The 23,890-nt window shown below is 38.1% G+C and overlaps 2 protein-coding genes across 5 annotated transcripts in view; one reads left to right on the top strand and one right to left on the bottom strand.

Annotated features, from left to right (window-relative positions):
* The window catches only part of LOC121371999 (demethylmenaquinone methyltransferase-like), a 24,274-nt gene continuing 384 nt past the window's right edge, over positions 1-23,890 (top strand). Inside the window, exons 1-5 of one of the 2 annotated variants that reach the window (XM_041498239.1) lie at positions 1-116; positions 4,067-4,217; positions 6,473-6,601; positions 7,625-7,760; positions 17,040-17,132. In XM_041498239.1, coding sequence (XP_041354173.1) covers positions 19-116; positions 4,067-4,217; positions 6,473-6,601; positions 7,625-7,760; positions 17,040-17,132 — 607 coding nt within the window. In that variant the 5' untranslated portion in view covers positions 1-18. Of the gene's footprint in view, positions 143-4,066; positions 4,218-6,472; positions 6,602-7,624; positions 7,761-17,039; positions 17,133-23,890 lie in introns of both variants that reach the window. The other variant, XM_041498246.1, reaches the window with a different exon arrangement.
* The window catches only part of LOC121372015 (zinc finger BED domain-containing protein 4-like), a 21,626-nt gene continuing 13,396 nt past the window's right edge, over positions 15,661-23,890 (bottom strand). For all 3 annotated transcript variants that reach the window (XM_041498265.1, XM_041498256.1, XM_041498272.1), the window contains exon 2: positions 15,661-16,757. In XM_041498265.1, the coding sequence (XP_041354199.1) occupies positions 15,913-16,602 (690 nt within the window). In that variant the 5' untranslated portion in view covers positions 16,603-16,757 and the 3' untranslated portion in view covers positions 15,661-15,912. The remainder of the gene's footprint in view (positions 16,758-23,890) is intronic.

Below are 23,890 nucleotides of genomic sequence, written 5' to 3' on the forward strand. Positions count from 1 at the left end.
GCGTGGTTAGCTCTTAGTATGGAGCAGTCAATCACAAACGCATCAAGCGTGAACAGACGTATGGAAACGCCATTCTGGCATTCTGTTTCGTTCAGCCAGGTTAGCTTTGTGACAAGGTAATTTTCTACTTCTAGTCTTTGAGGTACGTACTTTTTTGTGTTTTTATTGTTTTGTTTTGGTTTCACACCATATTACACACACACACACAAACACACACACACACACACACACACACACACATGTATGTATGTAATTTGATGTGAAACCATATACATACACATACATGTGTGCGCGTGTGTGTGTGTGCGTGCGTCCGTCCGTGCGTGTGTGTGTGTGTGTGTGTGTGTGTGTGTGAAGCGTTCACGGGAATAACATGTGATGTTACATTTTGGTGAGGTGCTAGTTTTTAAAGTTTAATTTTAAAGTTTACAAATCTGCAATCTTGGAATATTTATACCTTAGAAAACATAATTTGCCAACTATTAATGGCCAACCATAATTACAGGTTTTGAATTTAGTGTGTCATTGTAAACCTTGAAATTAGGGTCTCCAGCAAGTCCGTTCAAAGGACTCAAGTATCCGTGCAAGGAAGAGCATTCTCATTTAATAATATTTTTTAAACATCATTTTGCCATATCTACCGCCGGTTAGATTATATGGCTATTAAATGAGATATGAAGAGAAAACAACAAAAGTCGAATGTGTGGAATGTCCCGAGTCGTTTCATCCCACGGTATGGTCATTTCGCCTTTAATTATTACTAATATTAATAGATCTTTAGCCATAGCTCGCTACCATGATTTATTTATTTCCGTTAAAATCAGTTGCCCCCCCCCCCCCCCCCCCCCCCCCCCCCCCCCCCCCCCCCCCCCCCGACAAAAAATCCTAACTACGGCCCTGATAGGCCTAATCATAAATGTACTTCATAGCAAATGCCATAAACCCTAAATAACAACAGAAAAGTATTTTTGATAATTATGTTCGAGTGTATTATTTATTTATTATTAGAATTAATAACTAATTTATATTGTGTATATAGTGTTCACATACGTGTTTTTAATATACTATATATCATACAGGTACTACATGCATAACTTGTATATTATCACTATTTTGTCAAAATAATACGAGTATATAATTAGCAAATTACCATATTATCTCCTGTAAAGCCCATCTTGTTACTGTATTATATTGTGTATTGCATGAACCTCATATGCCGTTGTGTAACGGCCTGAGTCGTAATAAAGTTTCTGTTCTGTTCTGTTCTGCAAAATACTTAAAGATCTCTTAAAAGTCGGCTTTCAATAAAATAATGATATTTCTAAACAAATGAAGATGAAAACCTAACCGACAGTTCGATTAATTTTTTCCCTCTGCCTAATCGAATCGACTGACAGTGAGGGGGCATGGTTAACTCTTAGTATGGAGCAGTCAATCATAAATGCATAAAGCGTGAACAAACTTATGCAAACGCCGACCGGCCTCGGTGGCGCAGTGGTTAAGCCATCGGACTACAGACTGGTAGGTACAGGGTTCGCAGCCCGGTACCGGCTCCCACCCAGAGCGAGTTCTTAAGGGCTCAATGGGTGGGTGTAAGGCCACTACACCCTCTTCTCTCTCACTAATCACTAACAAACTGACAACAAACCCACTGTCCTGGACAGACAGCCCAGATAGCTGAGGTGTGTGCCCAGGACAGCGTGCTTGAACCTTAATTGGATATAAGCACGAAAATAAGGTGAAATTAACGAATGAATGAATGCAAACGGCATTCTGGTATTCTGGTTCGTTCAGCCAGGTTAGTTTTGTGATAAGGTAATGTTCTACTTCTAGTCTTCGAGGTACGTACTTTTTTGTGTTTTTATTGTTTTGGTTTGGTTTCACATAAAATTACACCTACACACACACACACACACACACACACACACACACACACACACAAACATACGTATGTATGTAATTTGATGTGAAACCATATACATACACATACATGTGTGTGCGTGCGTGCGTCCGTGCGTGCGTGCGTGTGTGTGTGTGTGAAGGGTTCACGGGAATAACATGTGATGTTACATTTTGGTGAGGTGCTAGTTTTTAAAGTTTAATTTTAAAGTTTACAACTCTGCAATCTTGGAATATTTATACCTTAGAAAACATAATTTACCAACTATTAATGGCCAACCATAATTACAGGTTTTTAATTTAGTGTCTCATTGTAAACCTTGACATTAGGGTCACCAGCAAGTCCGTTCACAGGACTCAAGTATCCGTGCAAGGAAGAGCATTCTCATTTAATAATATTTTTTAAACATCATTTTGCCATATCTACCGCCGGTTACATTATATGGCTATTAAATGAGATATGAACGGAAAACAACAAAAGTCGAATGGGTGGAATGCCCCGAGTCGTTTCATCCCCCATACCGGGGTCATTTTGCCTTTAATTATTACTAATATTAATAGATCTTTAGCCATAGCTCGGTACCATGATTTATTTATTTTTGTTTTTTCTCCCCTTTTATTGTAGTTAAAATCGCACCCCCCCCCCCCCCCCCCCCCCCCCCCCCCCCCCGACAAAAAATCATAACTGCGGCCCTGATAGGCCTAATCGTAAATGTACTTCATAGCAAATGCCATAAACCCTAAAGAACAACAGAGTTCACTCACTCTACAAATAGCGGAAGCAAGTAACATTGAGGGAAGGGTTTGTGGTGTGTTGTGTGTGTGTGGGGGGGGGGGGGGGGGGGCACAGAGCAAAGTTTCTAGGGGTTAGGGGATATGCTCTCCCGTAAAAGTTTAGAAAACTAGATGTCCTGAAATTAAATTTCCTGCATTCTACAAGTAAAATTCATCTCTTCCTTAAGAGTTACACTCATGTCACCTTAGTCTGCGCGGCACAAAAGTCTGCGCATGTTAATTACGTTACATTACGTCTTGAACTAAATGTTGGGTTATGTTTGTAAACAAACAACATTAATTTAATTCATCAGATTGCCGTAAAGTGTATAAAACAACACATCTTGATTGTGAATATATGTATAAAACTGATAGATAACAATTTGATTGAAAAAACCCCTCTGAATTAATGCACTAAAAGTATATTTTTGCCAGCCTCGATCAACGTGTTTTTGTATCACCTGTCAACACGTGTCTGTCGACGCTGTAATGATCAAACTTGTATATCAACTTACACAAGTTTACAGAGAAGCTTCATTACATACCTTATTGTAATTTATGAATCCATAAATGAAATTAATGTTTCATTTTATCTGTTAACGTAAACATCCAAGCATACTTTGAATTTCCCTCCGAGTGACACAATGCAAAATAGCTGCACACAGATTTTGATTCTGCACTTACAGCATGGCCTGTTTTAGCTATAGTCTGTTTCAAAATTATCATTGATTGTCCTATATGTCTGACGAACACTATTTGTGCTCATTTACAGTTAACAACAGACAACTTTTGTTGAATAATGATCAACATTTTTAACATTGACTTTTTCATATTGTCATTTTGTGTTGTCCAAACAAAGGAGCATGGAACACCATTTATATTTATCTCATTTGCATAATCTAAATGTTTCTGAAACGGACTATAACAAGAAGTGTTTGTTGTTTATGACTTACAAAAAGTCGGATTCATTATTTGTTTGCTATTTCTGTAAACATCAGCGACAGAAGTGGATGTTTTAATGTTTGCTGTGCAGACTAATGTGCCGTCAAGCAGGCCAGTAAATGCAGGGGGGTCCCACTAAAAATGCGCTAATTACTTGAGTTTAAAAACATTAAAATTAAAATAACTTTCAGTAGTAACACGTTTATTGTTCCATTGTACTGTGGCGGTGAAACAAATATTTTTAAAGAAAGATTTTAACTTAAAAATATAACACAGATGCTTAGGTGCACAGACTTAGGTGCCACCAGTGTACTACCAATAATGTTTCACATCCAATAGCCGATGATTAATAAATCTAGTGGTGTCGTTAAACAAACCAAACTATAACTTTTTTTATATAAGCGTGGTCATTGGAGTTACTGTACGATTTTTACATCTTTAAAAATTCTAGTCTTAATATGGATGCTGCATCACGTGATGACCGCTCAGCCCAATTCCAGTTACAGGAATGCTTGAAGGTTATTGCTCATCGACAATCAAAACAACTCGGACATACAAACAGTGTCGAACATTACCACAAGACGAGCGATGAATACGACAAGGTAAGCTTTGTTGTTCTCAAATTTTCTTCCCTTCAGTGTGTCAGGGCTCGAAATAGGAAGTAAAAGAAATATACCCTGCTGTATCGAAATAGGAAGTAAAAGAAATATTTTCTGCTGTATCGAAATAATAAGTAAAATACATATGTCCTGCTGTATTGAACATTACCACAAGACGAGCGGGGAATACGACAAGGTGAGCTTTGTTGTACTCAATTTTGTTCCCTTCGATATGTCGGTGTTCGAAATAGGAAGTAAAAGAAATATGTCCTGCTGTATCGAAATAGGAAGTCACAGAAATATGTCCTGTAGTATCTTCTTCTTCTTCTTCTTCTTCTTCTGCGTTCATCTTATAGTTGGAACCCCAAAGCTTGACAGCCAGTGTTGCTTCGTTTGGCCAGTGCTTTATCCTTCGTAGAGGGGACAGAATTGCAGGATGTGCTCTGGGGACTGTGGTCCTGTTTGACATGGACATTCATCAGTGTCTATCAGTTTCACACGGTACATATGGGATCTGAGATGGCAGTAACCGATTCTTAAACTGGCTGCGAAACTTGGCTGATGCCTCTTTGGACTGTTAGAAACTTGGCTGATGCCTCTCTGGACTGTTAGAAACTTGGCTGATGCCTCTCTGGGCTGTTAGAAACTTGGCTGATGCCTCTCTGGACTGTTAGCAACTTGGCTGATGCCTCTCTGGGCTGTTAGAAACTTGGCTGATGCCTCTCTGGACTGTTAGCAACTTGGCTGATGCCTCTCTGGACTGTTAGAAACTTGGCTGATGCCTCTCTGAACTGTTAGAAACTTGGTTGATGCCTCTCTGAACTGTTAGAAACTTGGTTGATGCCTCTCTGGACTGTTAGAAACTTGGCTGATGCCTCTCTGGGCCCCATCCCATGAAGCAATCTTAGCCCTAAGATTACCTTAAGCGCATAGCTACCATATGCACTTAAACTGATCTTAGGGCTAAGATCGCTTCGTGGAACGGGGTCCTGGACTGTTAGAAACTTGGTTGATGCCTCTCTGGATTGTAGAAACGTGGCTGATTCCTCGATGGGCTGTTAACACTTGCCCTTGCAAGCGATGTTTGTGACGACATAATATTGTTATTGTTAATTGTCAGTAACTTTATACAAATGTATTACAGGTTTGTAAATTAACCAAATTAGTGACCATTTATACGGGCTGAAACTAGGGTGTGCGGCGACTTCAAGGTTGCCCCCGTCAACACGATCGTGTTGAGCAGTGATATAATTTACGAAGTCGTGTGTGTGTGTGTGTGTGTGTGTGTGTGTGTGTGTGTGTGTGTGTGTGTGTGTGTGTGTGTGCATAAGACCAGACCTTTTTATTAGTTGTTCATCGAATTCTCAAACGTATTTTTATTTTTACAATTAAATACATATATATATATATATTTAACTGTGGTAACATTTAGGGGTAGGGGTGTGCCTGGGGCCCCTTAGACCCGCCACTGTCATCCGTAAGCAATGGTTAACCTTCCAGCTGACCTGCTGCCTCACCTACTGCATTCACATCTGTCCAATGGAGGCGGGATGTAGTCCAGTGGTAAAGCGCTCGCCTGATGCCCAGTCAGTCTAGGATCGATTTCCGTCGGTTGGCGCATTGGGCTATTTCTCGTTCCAGCTAGTGCACCACGACTGTTATATTAAAGGCAGTGGTATGCACTATCCTGTATGTCATATAAAAGATCCCTTGCTACTAATGGAAAAGGCAAACGTCTCATCGTTGAACATGATTTGAACAGTAGCACGTTACATTTGAAGAAGGGTTCTGCTTAAAAACATTTGTAACATAATAAATAAAACCAAAACCACACCTCGCCCCACTACCGACTCTGGTCGGGATGCTTGTGCTGCCTTACAATGGGGACTATGTCAAACGTTTTCAACGTAAGAAACACCATCCATAATACAGCTGGCAATCTGGGTCAAGTCAGAGTTGAGCCCGGGCCAGGAGAGTAGCCAATTGGGCTAGGTTGTGTGTTGTTCCTCTCAATAGGTCATGGCAGACAAACACCTGCAAACAAAATGCCAAGGTCAGGCTATGACTCACAACAAAGGTCCGAGGCTGGGTCAGTAGGTCGAGGCCTGGTCAGTATGTCGAGGCCACCGGTCCCGTGAAGGTCATGGGGAAGTTGGTCAAGGTCACAGAAAGTAGGGCATGAAACCATATAGGCCTTGTTATTACTATTATGCGGATGCCGTGGAATCGTGGACTGACGTCGTTGTTGCAAATTGTAGTTGTCGATTTGTGTTGACTACCGAGCTCCGGTGGAATTGGCGCGAACCATGGCGGATCTGTTTCCAGACGGGAGAGACAAGGTCAAGGTCCTTGATGCTGCAGCTGGAACAGGATTTGTTGGGATGGAAGTAAGAGAAACCTCTGAAATTATAGCTAGTATTATCATAGATATAAGAACAGGGCTTGTTGGAAGAAAAACATCTGAAATTATAGCTAGTATTGTCATACATATAAGATCAGGACTCCGTTTTACAAAGCGATCTTAGCGCTAAGATCACATTAGGTACATACCTACCTTATGCACGTAAGGTGATCTTACCACTAAAATCGCTTCGTAAAACGGGATTCAGTGCTTGTTAGGATGGCAGTAAGAAAAACTATCTGAAATTATAGCTAGTATTATCATACGTAAAAGAACAGGACTTGTTGGGGTGGAAGAAAAACATGTGGAATTATAGCACTATTATCATAGGTATCAGAACAGGACTTGTTGGGTTGGAAGAAAAACATCTGAAATTATAGCTAGTATTGTCATACGTATAAAAACAGGACTTGTTGGGATGGAAGTAAGAAAAACATTTTAAATTATAGCTAGTATTTCACAATTTCAATACGTGTTAGGATGGCAGTAACAAAAACTATCTGAAATTATAGCTAGAATTATTATATGTAAAAGAACAAGACTTGATGGGGTAGAAGAAAGACATGTGGAATTATAGCACTATTATCATAGATATCAGAACAGGACTTGTTGGGGTTGGAAGAAAAATATTAGAAATTATAGGTAGTATTATCATACGTATAAGAACAGGACTTGTTGGGATGAAAGAAAAACATTTCAAACTATAGCTAGTATTACATTATGCATAAGAACAGGGTCCTGATTTATGAAGTGATCTTAGTGGTATGATAACTTTAAGTATATTGTTACCTTATGTACGTACTTAAAGTGATCTTAGCGCTAAGATCGATTTGTAAAACGGGGCCTAGGACTTGTTGGGATGGAAGTTAGAAAAACATCTGAAAATTATCGCTAGTATTGTCATACGTATAAGAACAGGACTTGTTGGGATGGAAGTAAGAAAAACATTTAAAATTATAACTAGTATTTCACAATTTCTACTCCTATGTCTTATATTTCCTTTTTTCAGCTGTTTAAAATTGGATTTAAAAATGTAGATGCTGTTGACGCAGCTAAGGGCATGTTAGCTGTAGCGGAATCGAAACACATCTACCAGCGCCTGATCTGCCAATATCTGGGAAAAAATAAATTAGGAATTGACAGTCGTACGTATTGATTTTTTATTACCCAAGCAGGCACTCATTTCTCACTGAGAAAATAGCACCAAACCACCCCTCCGCCTGTTACCGATCACGGTTGGACTGCAGGTGCTCCCTAGGTTGGAGCCGGTACCGGTCTGTGAACCCTGTACCTATCAGCCTGTAGTCCTATGGCTTAAACACTGCGCCACTGAGGCCGGTTGCTAGCAACAATCAGTTTATTCAACTTACATGGCCTCTTAATTAATTACAAACACCACAGACTTTATATTGAGCTTGAATTTAAACAGAATCGAGAACCAGTTAAATAGTTCTTGAACGTTGGTGCTGTTCGTTGTCGCTGAACCCATCCCTATTTTACGCGGATGACAAGAACTGTATATTTTGTTGCTGTCTGTAATTTTGAATAAGAATAAGGCACACAATATTAAACTTTGTTGTTGATAGTTATATTGGTCTGCACATTTTATATAACGAATAACCCGTTAGTTACTTCGTTTAGCACTTTAAAAAATAGTGTATGTAATTGTGTACTGTTATAATATGCCAAAGGTGTAAACGAACTGGCTAATATCACTTCACAAAGAAACCAATCAAGCCAAATATTATGTTTATTATAATTGGCATAATATCTTTAAGGGAAATTATATATTACATATTATTCAGGCTTCATTGGTGTATACCTATTATACACAAACGCACGAGCACACACACACACACACACACACACACACACACACACACACACACACATCATGGGCGTACATAGGATTTTGAAAAGGGGGGTTCCAAAATAGATTGCAGAGATATTGGGCATATATTTCTATGTTGAGTAAATATAATAATGTCAGATATCAATGTCAGATATATTAAATTATAAAAAAGCGATTTCAGGGGGGGAGGGGGGGGGTACGCCCATGCACACACACACACACACACACACACACACACACACACACACACATTAAATTTGGTTTATTATCCAACTAAATATATTTAGTATACATCTTTGGAGTAAAAACAAAAATGTAACTGAATTTGATGATATGAAATGTTTACTGTTTCATTGAATCAAAAATTATTTTACACGAAATTGCGGTTGTATTGTTTTCTGTTTGTTTTGTTTTATTTTGTGTTTGTTTGTTTCTGTAGATTCCTATATTTGTGACCAAAAAACAAAACAAAACCCCACCCCCCCACCCCCAAAAAAAACAAAAAAAACCGCCAGAAACATTTAACACAGAGACAAATACATTGTCTTGTTATAAAAATGCAGGTCTAATTGGTAGTAACATGCGACACTGATTATTTGTACTATTATCTATTCCCACTAAGTTAATATACTTTTATGTAGTATCAGGCACGGCGAAGCAGGGGATGGGGGCTGGGGGTCTACTCAATCAACCCCCCCATGTCTACATTTGATATGCGGTGTACACTTGAGGTTGAAACCGGTACAGGGTAAAAAAATAATTCTCAAATGGACTGTGATTTTCAGCTAAAATGAAGGTTACTAACAAAAATACTCTTTAAATCATAAATACCATGTGGCACCTTTTTTGATGCAGGTAGATTAAAACTATTATGAGGTGACATACTTTTTATATCGGTCGGCCCATTGGGCTATTTCTTTCCAGCCAGTGCTCCATAACTGGTGTGACAAAGGCCGTGGTATGTACTATACTATATGTAGAATGTTGTCTGTATGAAAGGTCCCTTGTTGCTAATCGAAAAGAATTTTATTTTTCATCATTTGCGAAGCCATATAACCAACCCCCATTAGAATGTGTTGCTCGCGTCGTTAAAGAAAACAGTTCTTCTTTCCTTCAGTTAGGTCTCGCTGTGTTTCCTTTTGACAGTGGAGTCACCAAAAGTAGACCAACAAGATATGAATAAATGTAGATGGAAACTATGTGTTCATTGTACTCCCAGCAATAATGTTCTGTCAGCCGTATCGCTTGTTACAGTTACCTAGTATGTCGGGCAAAATATACTGATGGAAAGAAATAATGGAACACATCAAACTGTAGACCAAATTTAATTCACAACTAGCGTAATAATGTCTGTATTTCATACCAAGTTGCAATGTGGGATTGAATGTCTGCAGTGTTGAATGTGCTGCCTATATGTTCCCTGTCAACTTCTGACAGCATGAATTAATTTTAATGCAGTCTTTATTTCTTGCTGCTATCTGTGTGATCCTTTATTTCTTTCCATCGGTATACTATTCACACGTTTTAGATGAAGTGACGGTCTGTTTATCACGACTTATTTAGAACATAACAGAAGTACTGTATAGTATTAGTTATGTCTAGTACCTATAGAAAATGATATAATGGGAATGTATATTGTAATGTTGTTGTGAACCCCCAATAAAATGTGGAGGGAAAAATTATATATATATATATATATATACATATATATATATATATATATATATATATATATATATATATATATATATATATATATATATATATATATACATACACACATGTATATATATATACATATATATGTATATCGGTGTGTGTGTGTGTGTGTGTGTGTGTGTGTGTGTGTGTGTGTGTGTGCAACAGTCATGTAACTAAACGTCACGTTGTATTAACTTTGAGATTATATAACAAAGAGATTATTACCCTTCTGTGTTTCGGTATCGTCAGTACCATATAGTAGGAGTACAAATAATGTATTATGCCAGTGGCTCACATAATACAACTTTTATTCCTAATATATGATATTGACGATATGGAGATGGAGATGGAGATGGAGATGGAGATGGAGAGAGAGAGAGAGAGAGAGAGAGAGAGAGAGAGAGAGAGAGAGAGAGAGAGAGAGAGAGAGAGAGAGAGAGAGAGAGAGAGAGAGAGAGAGAGACGAAGAAGGGAGATATCACACACATATACCAGTGATCAAAACTTATTTTTGTGAAAGAAGAAGCGGGATATCAGTGGAAGTCAACATTAATGTATTGCCATAACTTGGACATAGCTAAATACTCACATGCAAACACATTTACATAACCAGATACACATACAGGCACGCATGAACACACAAACATACATGCATCCATCCATCCGAGACAGGACGTAACCCAGTGGTAAATAGTTCGCCTGATACACGGTCTGTCTAGGATCGATCCCCGTCGGTGTACCCATTGGACTATTTATCGTTCCAGCCAGTGCGTCACGAGTTTTATATCAAAGACAGTGATATGTGCTATCCAGTCTATGGGACAGTGCATACAAAAGATCCCTTGCTACTAATGTGGGGAAAATGTAGCGGGTTTCCTCTCTATAACTCTAGCCGGTGATTAATAAATTAGTTAATTTGTTCTTGTGGTGTCGTTAAACAAAACAAACTTTAAATCATCCATTGATCCATCCATACGTACGTACGTAACTATGTACCAACCACCTACCTACCTGCCTACATCCATTCACCCATACATACATGCATATACATATATAGTAGATACAAGCACACACAATGTCATACATGTACATACAAAGTATATACATATTTACACAGCATATTTCATACTATTTCCTATGATATGCCATTCATGAATCACTGGTTGTAATAGGAAAACTCAATAGCTTCACCCAGATAATCGACCCTTCATTGTAGTCCATTTCAAACGAACGGATTGCAACCGAGCGAAAATCCCACTCGTTTGGGCAGGCACAGCTTCAAAATGTCCACATGTTTTTAAATGGTGTAACCAGAGCCCCACGTCTGGTATATCAAAATATGACCGGCCTCGGTGGCGTCGTGGTTAGGCCATCGGTCTACAAGGTGGTAGGTACTGGGTTCGGGGGCATGGGATTTTTAATCCAAATACCGACTCCAAACCCTAAGTGAGTGCTCCGCAAGACTCAGTCATCAATGGGTAGGTGTAAACCACTTGCACCGACCAGTGATCCATAACTGGTTCAACAAAGGCCATGGTTTGTGCTATCCTGCCTGTGGGAAGCGCAAATAAAAGATCTCTTGCTGCCTGTCGTAAAAGAGTAGCTTATGTGGCGACAGCGGGTTTCCTCGAAAAAAGTGTCAGAATGACTATATGTTTGACGTCCAATAGTCGATGATAAGATAAAAAAATCAATGTGCTCTAGTGGCGTCGTTAAATAAAACAAACTTTACTCTTTTTTTCAAAATATTTTGTATGTGCCGTCCTTTCTTTAGGAAAGTGCATATAAAAGACCCTTTGCTGCTAATGGCAAAATGTGACAGGTTTCCTCCCAAGACTACATGTCAGAATTGCCAAATGTTTGACATCTAATAGCCGATTATTAATTCATTAATGTGCTCTAGAGATGTCGTTGAAGGGACATTCCCCAATTTGCTGCACTTTTTAAGATGTTATCGACTAACACAGACTTTTTAACGAATGTAAATGACATATCAAATATATTTTTCTGCATAAAATATTAGTGGCTGCATATTAAACGTGTTTCTGATCGTTCTAATATTTGTACTAGATTAAATTTCATTTTATTTCCTAAAATATCTTTTTTTCGTACGTACGAAATTATTTGAAGACAAAATCTAGTTTGGGCTTCTTACAAATATTAAGACGACCTGAAACTCTTTGAATATACAGACACTGATATTCTAAATATATATATTTAATATGTAAGTTTAATCGTAGAAATATTTTATTAGTCGGAAACATCTTAGAATGCAGCAAACTCAGGAATGTCGATCGATCGAGATAGTAAGTCGATCGATCGAGATAGTAAGTCGATCGATCGAGATATTAAATCGATCGATCGAGAAAATTATTTGATGTGATGTCCTTTCCCAGCCACCGTACATAATCATAACGCAATATTGCATTTGTATTTATTATAGGAATATATGACACAGTAACGATGTGTGGCGGAATATGGGACAACGTTGTTTCGCCTTCTGGTTTCAAGGAAGCGCAGTATATGGATGATAATAAACGAGTTATCAGTTATTATAAAATTTATGTGCCAAGTGAAACATTTTCATTTGACACAAATGGAAATTATTTCAAGAGGGACATAATGTATTTTTATTATTTTTATTATTTTATTTTTATTTTATTTTTTTTAAATAAATATTTATTGTCCCAGATCACATATAGAAGTGTCGGGGTTGGAAGCCCCGAATTACTGCTTTACACACACACACACACACACACACACACACACACACACACACACACACACACACACACACACACACATAATATATATATATATATATATATATATATATATATATATATATATATAGGGAATAACTGGTTACTGTCTTGAAGGGACATTCCTGAGTGCTGCTTTGTAAGATGTTTCCGACTAATAAAATATTTCTACGATTAAACCTATATATTAAATTTATTTTCTTGTTTAGAATGTCAGTGTCTGTATATTCAGTGTGTTTCTGGTCGTCTTAATATTAGTAAGAACCCCAAATTGGATATTGTCGAAGTACGAAAAAAAATCTTTTTTAGGAAATAAAATGAAATTTTACCTAGTACAAATATTAGAACGATAAGAAACACGTTTAATATAAAGCCACTAATATTTTATGCAGAAAAATATATTTGATATGTAATTACACTCGTTAAAAAATCTTTGTTAGTCGAAAACATCTTAAAAATTGCAGCAAACTCAGGAATGTCCCTTTAAGATATTGGCTTTATCCTATGAAGGTTAGAATGGCGAATGCAGCGAGCCTCTGCCGAGCTGCATTCACCATTCGACCTGAGCAGGATAAAGCCAATATCTTAAGACAGTAACCAGTTATTTCTTTTATCCTGCAATCCTCCGGGAATAGTAGGAAAATCATTATAAGTATTCCATTTTTGTGTATTGACAACCTAGCAAGGCTTTTGCCGTATGACGTCATACAAGGTACATGACGTACTTTTTTCGTAAGACGCTAGCTACATTCTGTCACATTCTAAAAGCGTTTCTAAACTCTATTTCGTGAATAAATATACAAGTTTTGTATTGTTATCGCAAAAGTAAAAGTTATTTGTATTTACTGTACTTAAACAAATCATTTAAAGAGTATGTTTATTGAAAATCTAGTCTGAAATACTCGAGTCGAATCGGGCTTATGTCACGTGACCTAATTTTTGGTCCGTGACCAAAAATAGAGAGATTTATCTAGTCATCATATCTTGCCAATCTATACAGTGATTGCGAATGGGAACCGCACCCGTCGGGTCCCGTCTGCGATATATATATATATATATATATATATATATATATATATATATAGATAGATAGATAGATAGATATATATCTATATCTACCCTTGTGTTTCCCCCCTTTCCGGACACTTTTCGAAGTGTGTGTGTGTGTGTGTGTGTGTGTGTGTGTGTGTGTATATATATATATATATATATATATATATATATATATATATATATATATATATATATATATATCAGAGATGGGGGGCGATTACTTGACAAAAGTAATCGATTACGATTACTTTAGAATGCCACGACTACGATTACGATTACAAGATATTTGAAAGTAATCGATTACGATTGCGAATACATTGTCTAGCAATCATGATTACATTTCCACAAATTTACACAAATAATGAAATGATGTTACCACGATGAAGTTATGCATTTTAATTTACAACCATACCGATTTCATTCATTGAAAGACATAATGGATAATTTTGGATTATTTATTAAATTATTTCAAATATTTATAAACGTATGTATACTGCAGGGAGGGAATCAGTTTCCAAAACCAGATTTATTATTCTTAAATTTGGATTATTGACCAAAAGGTACCCATAACCATAGGTATAATTACTGTATCAATGCATAACATATTGTTATATTATTGAAATAAGCCATTATTAGTAATTACAAACTGTCTGATCACTATTACTTGTTTGTTGTTCGTTTTTTTATTGTTTGTAGAACAATCTATAAATGAAGAAATAAAGAACGAAAGAAAAGAACAAACAAATAATTAAATTGATATCTGCATACATATATATGTGCACAAGTTGCTCATTGCATTTAATTGTTGACATTCTAAAAATGACTATTATTAATGAATCGATTTGCAGTCATGCTTCCTTCGTGCCATATTATAAGGATCCAATTGTATCGGTGAAAATTACAAGTATCTTGGTCTGGGTGTGTTTATTTCGGTATCATTAGAAGCGCCGCGTTTCGTAGAACATATATTAAAATCAGCTTTCGGGAATTTTATCAGACTTATTAATATTTTAAGCTATTTAAAAGGAAAATAAAACAAGGTTTATCGTGATAGACTACTTTTAACTGGGTGTTTGCTTAATTAGTTGCGTTATTTGTGGCTGTGGCTGCGACATGGTGAGGATGACTGCCCATGGAATCAAGCTTGATACGACTGGCTGGCTGCCCGTCTGCAATCGTAACCATTAACAAAAGAAAAGAAAGTTTGCCACCGTACCATTGGTGGACTTTCACACCTGTCACAAAACGATATATTGTCAAGCGTTTCTTAGTTGAATTCAGACCCGTCGAACTTGTATATAACAACCACTCAAGGGACCGTTATGGACAGGTGGCCTTTATATAGAGGTCCTAAAATATTCAATCGAGACCCTAACATATTTCACTATAAAATCTCATTATTAACTGTTGTAACAGTTTGATTTCCTTTGTTAATTCCAATACCCCAATGCTTTCTAGCACTTAAACGATCTTTCTCCGACTTCCTGTTAACTTCTATATATATATATATCAGACATGGGGCGATTACATGACAAAAGTAATCGATTACGATTACGATTACTTAAGAATGTCATGATTACGATTACGATTACAAGGAAAATGAAAGTAATCGATTACGATTACGATTACACTGCCCAGTAATCATGATTACATTTTCACAAATATGAACTATTTTTGAGGTGATGTTACCAACATAAAATTGTTTCACTAATTAAGAACAAATAATGGATAATTGTATATTATTTATTACATTATATCAAAAATCATATCAAAAATGTATAAACGCATGTACATTGTATGACAATAACACCAGATGTTTTTGAAATGTCTGACTGTTTAAGCAAAGTGTGCATTTTTCTTAATACACATGAGCTGTTGTCCAAGCCTGCAGCGATCTGGGCGGAACAATTTACCGCCAATACTGAATAGTCATTCCACAGCAGCTGATGATGATGGGATTCCCAGGTACTTAACAGCCAGCTTAGAAAGGGAAGGGTGAGATTCCTGGTGCATGTTCCAATACTCGAGGGCTTCACTGTTTTCAAGGATGCATGGTGTTGACAGATAATTCTGGATCTCACCTTCCACGGTTCCTGTGTTAACCTTAGGTATAATTGGCGCACTGTCCATGTATCCGAATAATCTGCTTTTCTTGCGTGGAGGCGAACGGATGTGCTCAACATTAACAGTTCCTGTTTCCTTTTGGTCGGAGATCAGGTTGCAGTGGTGTTTCAAAAGATTGCGTTTTGCACCACATTCATCGGAATCGGAAGCACACCACTGGAGTTTGAATCTTGGATCCAAGATGGTCGCTAGAATGAGTGATTCGGTGTCTTCGTACTGGGTCGGTCTTTCGGTCACTGATGCACTCAAAAATGACACAACCTTATTATGGAACCTATACTCCATGTTACTCAGTTCAGCCTTCAAACCACGAATGCAAGGTAGGATATAGCTGGCTGATACCTTGTTCTGCGTTTGTGCATAATCAGTTGCTTCCTCAAATAGGGATAAGATTTCCACAAGATCTGTGAGAAGTACACGATCATGATTGGACAGCGTGTGAGTGTCCAGCTGGTCAAGTTTGTCCTTTGGAATTTTCAAAACAGATCTGATCATCTTCACTTTAGAGTTCCAACTTGTAACAATTGCTGCCTGTAATTTGTTATTCTTCTATAGCAGATCCGACGCATGGATAGATTTTCGTGTGTGGGATACAATGGTGGATGCCGTAGCGATGACCTTGCGCAGTGATCTAGCTTCCTTCATTCCATCTTTAACAACATATGTATATATATATATATATATATATATATATATATATATATATATATATATGTCCATGTTCTAAGCAACAACAAAATATGTTAAAAATAACAAAACTAATAGAAACTGATTCAGACTAAAGTTCAACACGTACATACCGTTGGACATGGACAGTGATCTATGATATAATATATATATATATATATATATATATTAATTGTATTTATATCAGTCATTAAAGAGGTTGAGCCATGGGGTCTATTCTTTAATAAATTCTTTATTTGTTGTAGGAATCTATGACGCAGTAACGATGTGTGGAGGGGTAGGACATAACTGTGTTCCAGCTGCTGGCTTCAAGGAACTCCTGACTGTTATAAAACCAGGTATGTATAATAAAAACAAGTCTCTGTTTAAAACCACTCGGTAAAAGACTCAACGTTTTGTCAACCAAATGTTGACATCAACCGGAGAAAACCGGGAATGTACCAGGAAAGGACCGGAGCATCTGTGAATATTTGCTTATCGATTTATCAGCATATTTGTACACTACGGCTATTTGTTGTCTAACATGAACTAGGTCATCGCGACCTACTTTTGACGCATTGCAGAACATTAATGGGAAATCGTTGTCCTGGCCATATCTTCCTTATCGATTCATATAGGTTCATCAAACCTTGCATGTGAGTACAACATCGAATGGGGATTTGTCGCATACCATTTCTAGGTCACCGCGACCTACGTTTCACTGGCGTATTATGTACGTCACCAGTGCTCTTGTTGAACTACTACCAGGCATGCACAGCTGTTAGGTGTCTAAAATATAGTTATTTCGAAATGTAATCGAATGGAGAGAGAGACAAGAAAAAAAAACTTCCGCCGCCGCCGCCACATACGCTACTCCTTAGGATAAAACCGCAAGAGATGTTTTATATGTACTTATGTCCATCTTGAAATAATTTGTATTTTATCACATGCTAAAGCTCGTGACAAGTGGAAGTTATTTCACTTGGGACACACATTTAACTCATTTATCAATCTTATTAAAATCAGCTCCATTGGTATATAACTATTGCCTGTGTACCAGTAGAGCTGATTTCAATCAGATTGCTAGTTTATTATCATATATTTTCCCCATAAACAGGTCAGTACATACCACGGCTTTTGATCTGCCAGTCGTGGGACACTAGTTGGGAAGGGAAATGACAAACCCATCGGTGGTGATCGATCCTGCAACCCATCGTACAGGAGGCGAGTGCTCTACCACTAAACTATATCCCAACCAAGGTGTGTACCGGTTATAGTATACCAAATAAAATGCAATAGGTGACCATGTTAACGTTTGTGTATAAAAATTATCAAGTTTTCCGTCTTTTATTTTTTTATGTTTTTTAATGCAATGTATTTTCACCTTCTTTCAATTCCTGCAAGTACTGTAACCTCACCGTGGTGCAGGGGTCAAGCATTCTCTATGAGAATGGCTAATACAGTACAACTTCCCTTTTGGGGCACCTTGTTGGCCGTGAGGTGCATCCCGTAATGCTGGATGCTGGCACTGAGTTGAGTGCATATCTACGGATATGTTTTCTGGCAACACACCACTTTAGCCTGGAGCTCAGCCAGACGGGTGATCAGGGAGGCCTGACCTGATCAATCGGCTGGTCACGCCAAGCTCAAGAGCAAACAACCTTTGTTTTGTTTATGTAGTCAAGAAAAAACATTGTTTGATTTATTATTTATATTTGTTGCTCTTGTGGCAGTGGCTTAGGTCATTTGGATGATTTAGTGTGTGTTTATTGCCCAAGTATATCAACCATGTATCCCTGACATGATTATCTGGTGGTTATCCGCAGCTTCATGTTCCCTTGTTGGACTCCATGGTGGGTGGGGGCATGGTTGATGAAACACATGAACTTAATTATGGATCAATTAAGTGCTATAATTTCAGATGGGACCCTGAAAAGGGTCCATACTGAAGTTTCAGACTCTTCTTCATCTGATGAAGAGTCCACGAGTATATTGACCTTGATGAAATCGAAAGTGGTTTCTTCTCTAGCATAGCCAAGGTTCCTTGTCATTGAATCTTCAGATGATGGAGCCTTTTTTTTTCTGTACAAAAGGATATCGAAAGCTTGGCGAATGAACCTAAAAGCATTAAAAGACTTCGAAATGGTTCATTGCTGGTGGAATGCTCCACAGAGAGTCATTCAAAATGCCTTTTGAAATCAAAGATGTTGTGCAATATTAAAATCAAGGTCAGTGCACATTCATCCCTGAATTCATCAAAGGGTGTCATTAGAACAAGAGATTTGGAAGGTGTCAGCGAAGATGAGATTTGTGAAAATCTTTCTTCACAAGGCATTTCTTCAGTCAAGTGAATAAAGGTTCATCGAAACGATGATTTAGTTCCATCGAATACTTTAATTCTGACATTTAATACGTCTGTCCTTCCAGACTGTATTAAGGCTGGGTACTTAAAGATATCTCTTGCACCATTTATTCCCAATCCTTCGCGGTGCTTTAAGTGCTAATGATATGGACATGGACAAAATACATGGACAAAATACATGCCGTGGCAGGCTGATGTGTGCCCTCTGTGGTCCGTTTGATCATAACAGCAAGACATGCCAGGTTGACATGACTTGTACCAACTTCAAGGGTAAGCATTTTGCATACTCTCACGAATGTCCAAAATGGAAAGTAGAAAAACAGGTGCAGCAGATTAAAGTTGAAAAGCATCTGTCTTTTATCGAGGCCAGGAAGTTAGTGGAGGCTGTAACAACTCTTATAGCTGGGAAGTCCTATGCTGCAGCGGTTAGAGTCTCGACAGCAACTGTCTCGGTTCAGACAGATTTGACTTGTCCAAATGCCAACAATGACTTTTTTTTTTTTTTTGATATTTAGAAGGCTCAAAAACAAACAGCAATGGTTGTACAACAAGTGAGCAAAGCATCTCAGGTGTCTCCAGATTCTATGAATCCGCCAAAAGGGTCTGCTTCTGGGCAGTCTGGCTCCAGTAGACATGTAACAGGCCAGGGCACCAAAGTGCATCAGAAGGATAGCTGTTCAGGGCGATTAAAAAAGTCTGAACAGCGGCGGGAAAAATCCAATATGGCGGTCGGCGAGAAGGTGGTTTTTTGAAGCTGGACCAAACTTTTGTTCATTTACTAATTAATTAGTGTTTTCCACCATTTAAAATTTGTTTATTATCAACCCGAAGCTGTGCGGAAGATTATATAACTAACTGTAAGTCTGTTGTGCGTTTTTGTGCTGTGTAAATAGCTACCGGGGCTATTTTTCTTTGTTTACCGCGTGCTTGACCTTGGCCTGTATTGCCAGATACGAGCTGGGTTATACACGTGTTATAAATAAATAATACTCTTTTTCTCCTGTTCCAACCATGTCTAGTAAAACCATAGATATTAATATTAATGAGATGGGCAGGAGTTTAAACTCTATCGCGGTCGATCTGGCTACCGAAAGAGCCAATTTGTCGGTTTCGTCTTTGGACACATCTATTTTGCCCGACGCGTCCCACCTCGCTAGGGTGGATCGTATGACGTGGGACCCGCTGGGTGACACCAAGGCCGGCAAAAAGACGACACCGTTGTCATCGAACCCGTCAAAGCGCGCCAGACGTGACACCCCACTCCCCGATGGTGGCCTCTCCTTCACAGTTGAAAAGGGGAATGCTTGCCCGGGGGTAGGGGATTTTGCAATCGGAGGAGAACGAACTCGCCTGTGAGTTGGATTTTGATAAAGAACTTGAAGTTAGCAGGATCATCGACCGAACTAACGATATGTTTTGTGGCTCCAGCCCTACCCGGTCGGAGGTCTGCTATGTTTCCGATAGCTCCGGGGTCGGGAGCGAAAGACCGGACCTTACTTCTCGAAATAGAAATAAAAGTTTGTCAACAACTACTGACTCAGTTTTTGTTTCGAATAAGGGCGAGGTAAGTGCTCCAACCTCTGAATCTCCGACCCTCTTGGCCGAGCTGCCCTCCCCAGGTCGCCGACGCCACCGTCCAGTAGGACCGGATGAAATTCGTTATCAATTATTGAAACATTTACCTGAATCATCTTTGATGGTGCTTTTAAGTATTTTAACAATATCTGGATTTCTAGTGACTTTCCTTCTGATTGGAGGAAAGCAGTTATCATTCCTATTCCCAAGCATGGTAAGGATCCAACTAATTCTACTAGTTATCGACCTATCATTTTGACAAGTTGCATTTGTTAAACTATGGAATGAATTATCAATCGTAGACTTGTCTGGTATCTTGAATCCCATAAATTGCTTACTAACGTGCAATGTGGATTCAGATCTAGACGTAGCAAGATTGATCATCTTGTTAGATTTGAAACGTTTTGTAGGGAAGCTTTCATCCATAATCAGCACTTAGTGTCAGTGGGGTTTTTTTTATTTGGAGAAAGCTTACGATGCCACGTGGAAGTGTGGTATTTGAAACGACCTCCATGGCATGGGCATTGGAGGTCGACTTCCTTTTCTCTCAGTTTTAAAAAGATAGATCCGGGTGGGGTCGACTTTGTCCGATATTCACCCACAAAAGATGAGTGTACCTCAAGGTAGTATCCTGTCTGTAACTTTATTTTCTGTGAAAATTAAGAGCATCACCCTGTGTTTAACACCTGTGTGGATTGCTCGTTATATGTAGATGATTTTCAGATTTGCTATAGATCGTCCAGTATGAGTATCATTGAACGTAAGTTGCAGCTTTCTTTGAATAAACTTAATCAATGGGCAACTGACAATAGCTTTAGATTATCAAAGCAAAGAACGATTTGTATGCATATCTGCCAGAAAAGAGGTCTCCACTTATATCCACAGTTGTGTTTGGACAAAAATCCAATTCCAGTTGTGGAGGAGACTAAATTTCTGGGGGTTATATTTGACACGAAGCTATCTTTTGTGCCCCATCTTAAATATTGTTAAAAAGAAGAGCTTAATGGCTCTCAATATTTTAGAAGTTATTGGTAATGCGAAATGGGGAGCAGACCGCAAGGTTATGCTCCGTCTGTAACGATCTCTTGTTAGGTCAAAACTTGATTATGGATGCATTGTGTATAGGTCGACACACAGTCTTAGTAGCAGATGCTAGATCTTATACACACGTACGTACGAAACAATAAAAAACTTTAGGAAATAAAATGAAATTTAATCTGTATACAAACATTAGAACGACCATAAACACGTTTAATATACAGCCACTAATATTTTATGCAGAAAAATATATTTGATATGTAATTACAATCGTTAAAAAGTCTTTGTTAGTCGATAACATCTTAAAAAGTGCAGCAAACTCGGGAATGTCCCTTTAAGCAGTGTTTGATAACAAATATATGAAGTTGTTCTTCACATTCAGCGTTTTTTGTCGATTTCCAACATTGTTTTAGCACACACTTTGGAAACTCCTTCATATTTTGTTTTACCACCTTGGTGTATTACACCACCTAGACTTGTGTTTGATCTTGCGCATCTGAAGAAAGATCGTACAGATGCTGTTGTGTTCAACCAATTTTTTTTATGGAAATTCAAGACAAGTAGCATGGTTACATTCCTGTTTATACAGACGGATCATGGGATAGGAATTCTGTGGCTTGTGCTACAGTTTTTCATCAGACACAATACTTTCTATGACACTGCCTGACTCCGCATTAATTTTTAGTGCTGAAGTTTGAACAGTCATTGGACGAAATAAAGGATTCTAGTGCATCTAAATTTATTATTTTCACAGATACACTTTCGTGTCTCCAAGCTTTACGAAATACGAAAGTGTGTCTTTTTATCCATTGGCAATAAAGATATTGTATTTTGTTGGGTGCCCAGCCATGTTGGCATCAAGGGTAATGAAAAGGCAGATACAGCTGCCAAATCTGCTTTGGATTTGCCTCATGCCAGGGTTGGTGTGCCTTATACTGATTTCAAATATAGTATCAACCAATTTATCTTTTTGACTTGGCAACATGATTGGGACGGTGCAACAAGCTCCATGCTATTAAACCGGTCTTGGGAGAGTGGCAGGCCTCCTATAGGCAGTGCAGGAAGGATGAAATGGTCTTGTGTCGTGCTCGAAACGGTCATACTTACTTGACCCATTTATTTATCTTGAAGGAGGATCCTCCACCTCAGTGTGGCCACTGTCAGTGTATTAGGACGGTACGGCACATTTTGGTGGAGTGTACTCATTTAAAAGAAACTAGAAAAGATATATTTGGACAAAGAAATATACTGGAATCATTTCGATTCCATCCAGAACTTTTATTACAATTTTTACGTGACACTGACTTTTATTCCAAATTTTAATTTGACTTATCTGTGATATTTGTATTTTTGCATAGTTCTTTACACTGTGTGTTAATTTAACTGTTGAATTTTTATATTGATGGTTATCATCACATTATTGTTGCATTTACCATAGTTTGACACTCCACAGCCGATGTATTTTTTTGTGCTGGGGTGACGTTAAACATCTAATTTAATCTAACCAGTCTAGCTTGATTTGCTTTAGAATTCCCACCTTCCTCCTTCTATTCTACCTTCGTTTGTTGTGTTTCGGTGTTTTAGTTAACACACGCACGCGCACAAACATACACACGCCCAAGTTTACTAGAATATAATTATCTTGGTTTGTTGTTTAAATGTAATGTTTTCACCTCAGTCTAGTTTGGTTTGTTGTGTTTCAGTGTAGTGTTGTTTTACCTCTCTGTCTCTAGGTGAAGTCTAGCTTGGTTTGTTGTGTTTAAATGTAATATTTCACCTCCCTGTCTCTAGGTAAAAGGTAGCTTGGTTTTCTGTTTTAGTGTAGTATTTTCACCTACCCCATCTAGGTGAAGTGTAGCTTGGTTTGTTGTGTTTCAGTGTGGAATGTTTACCTCCTTGTCTCTAGGTGAAGTGTAGCTTGATTTGTTGTTTCAGTATGTTATTTTCACTTCTCTGAATCTAGGTATCTTTCCTTTTTAACACGTTTACTAAAATCTATCTTGTTTGTTCTGTTTAAATGTAATATTTTCACCTCTCTGTCTCTAAGTGAAGTCTAGCTTGGTTTGTTGTGTTTAAATGCAATATTTTCACTTCTCTGTCTCTAGGCGAAGTCTAGCTTGGTTTGTTGTGTTGTTTTACCTA

The sequence above is a fragment of the Gigantopelta aegis genome, chromosome 1, assembly GCF_016097555.1.
Source record: "Gigantopelta aegis isolate Gae_Host chromosome 1, Gae_host_genome, whole genome shotgun sequence".
Lineage (NCBI taxonomy): Eukaryota > Metazoa > Mollusca > Gastropoda > Neomphalida > Peltospiridae > Gigantopelta > Gigantopelta aegis.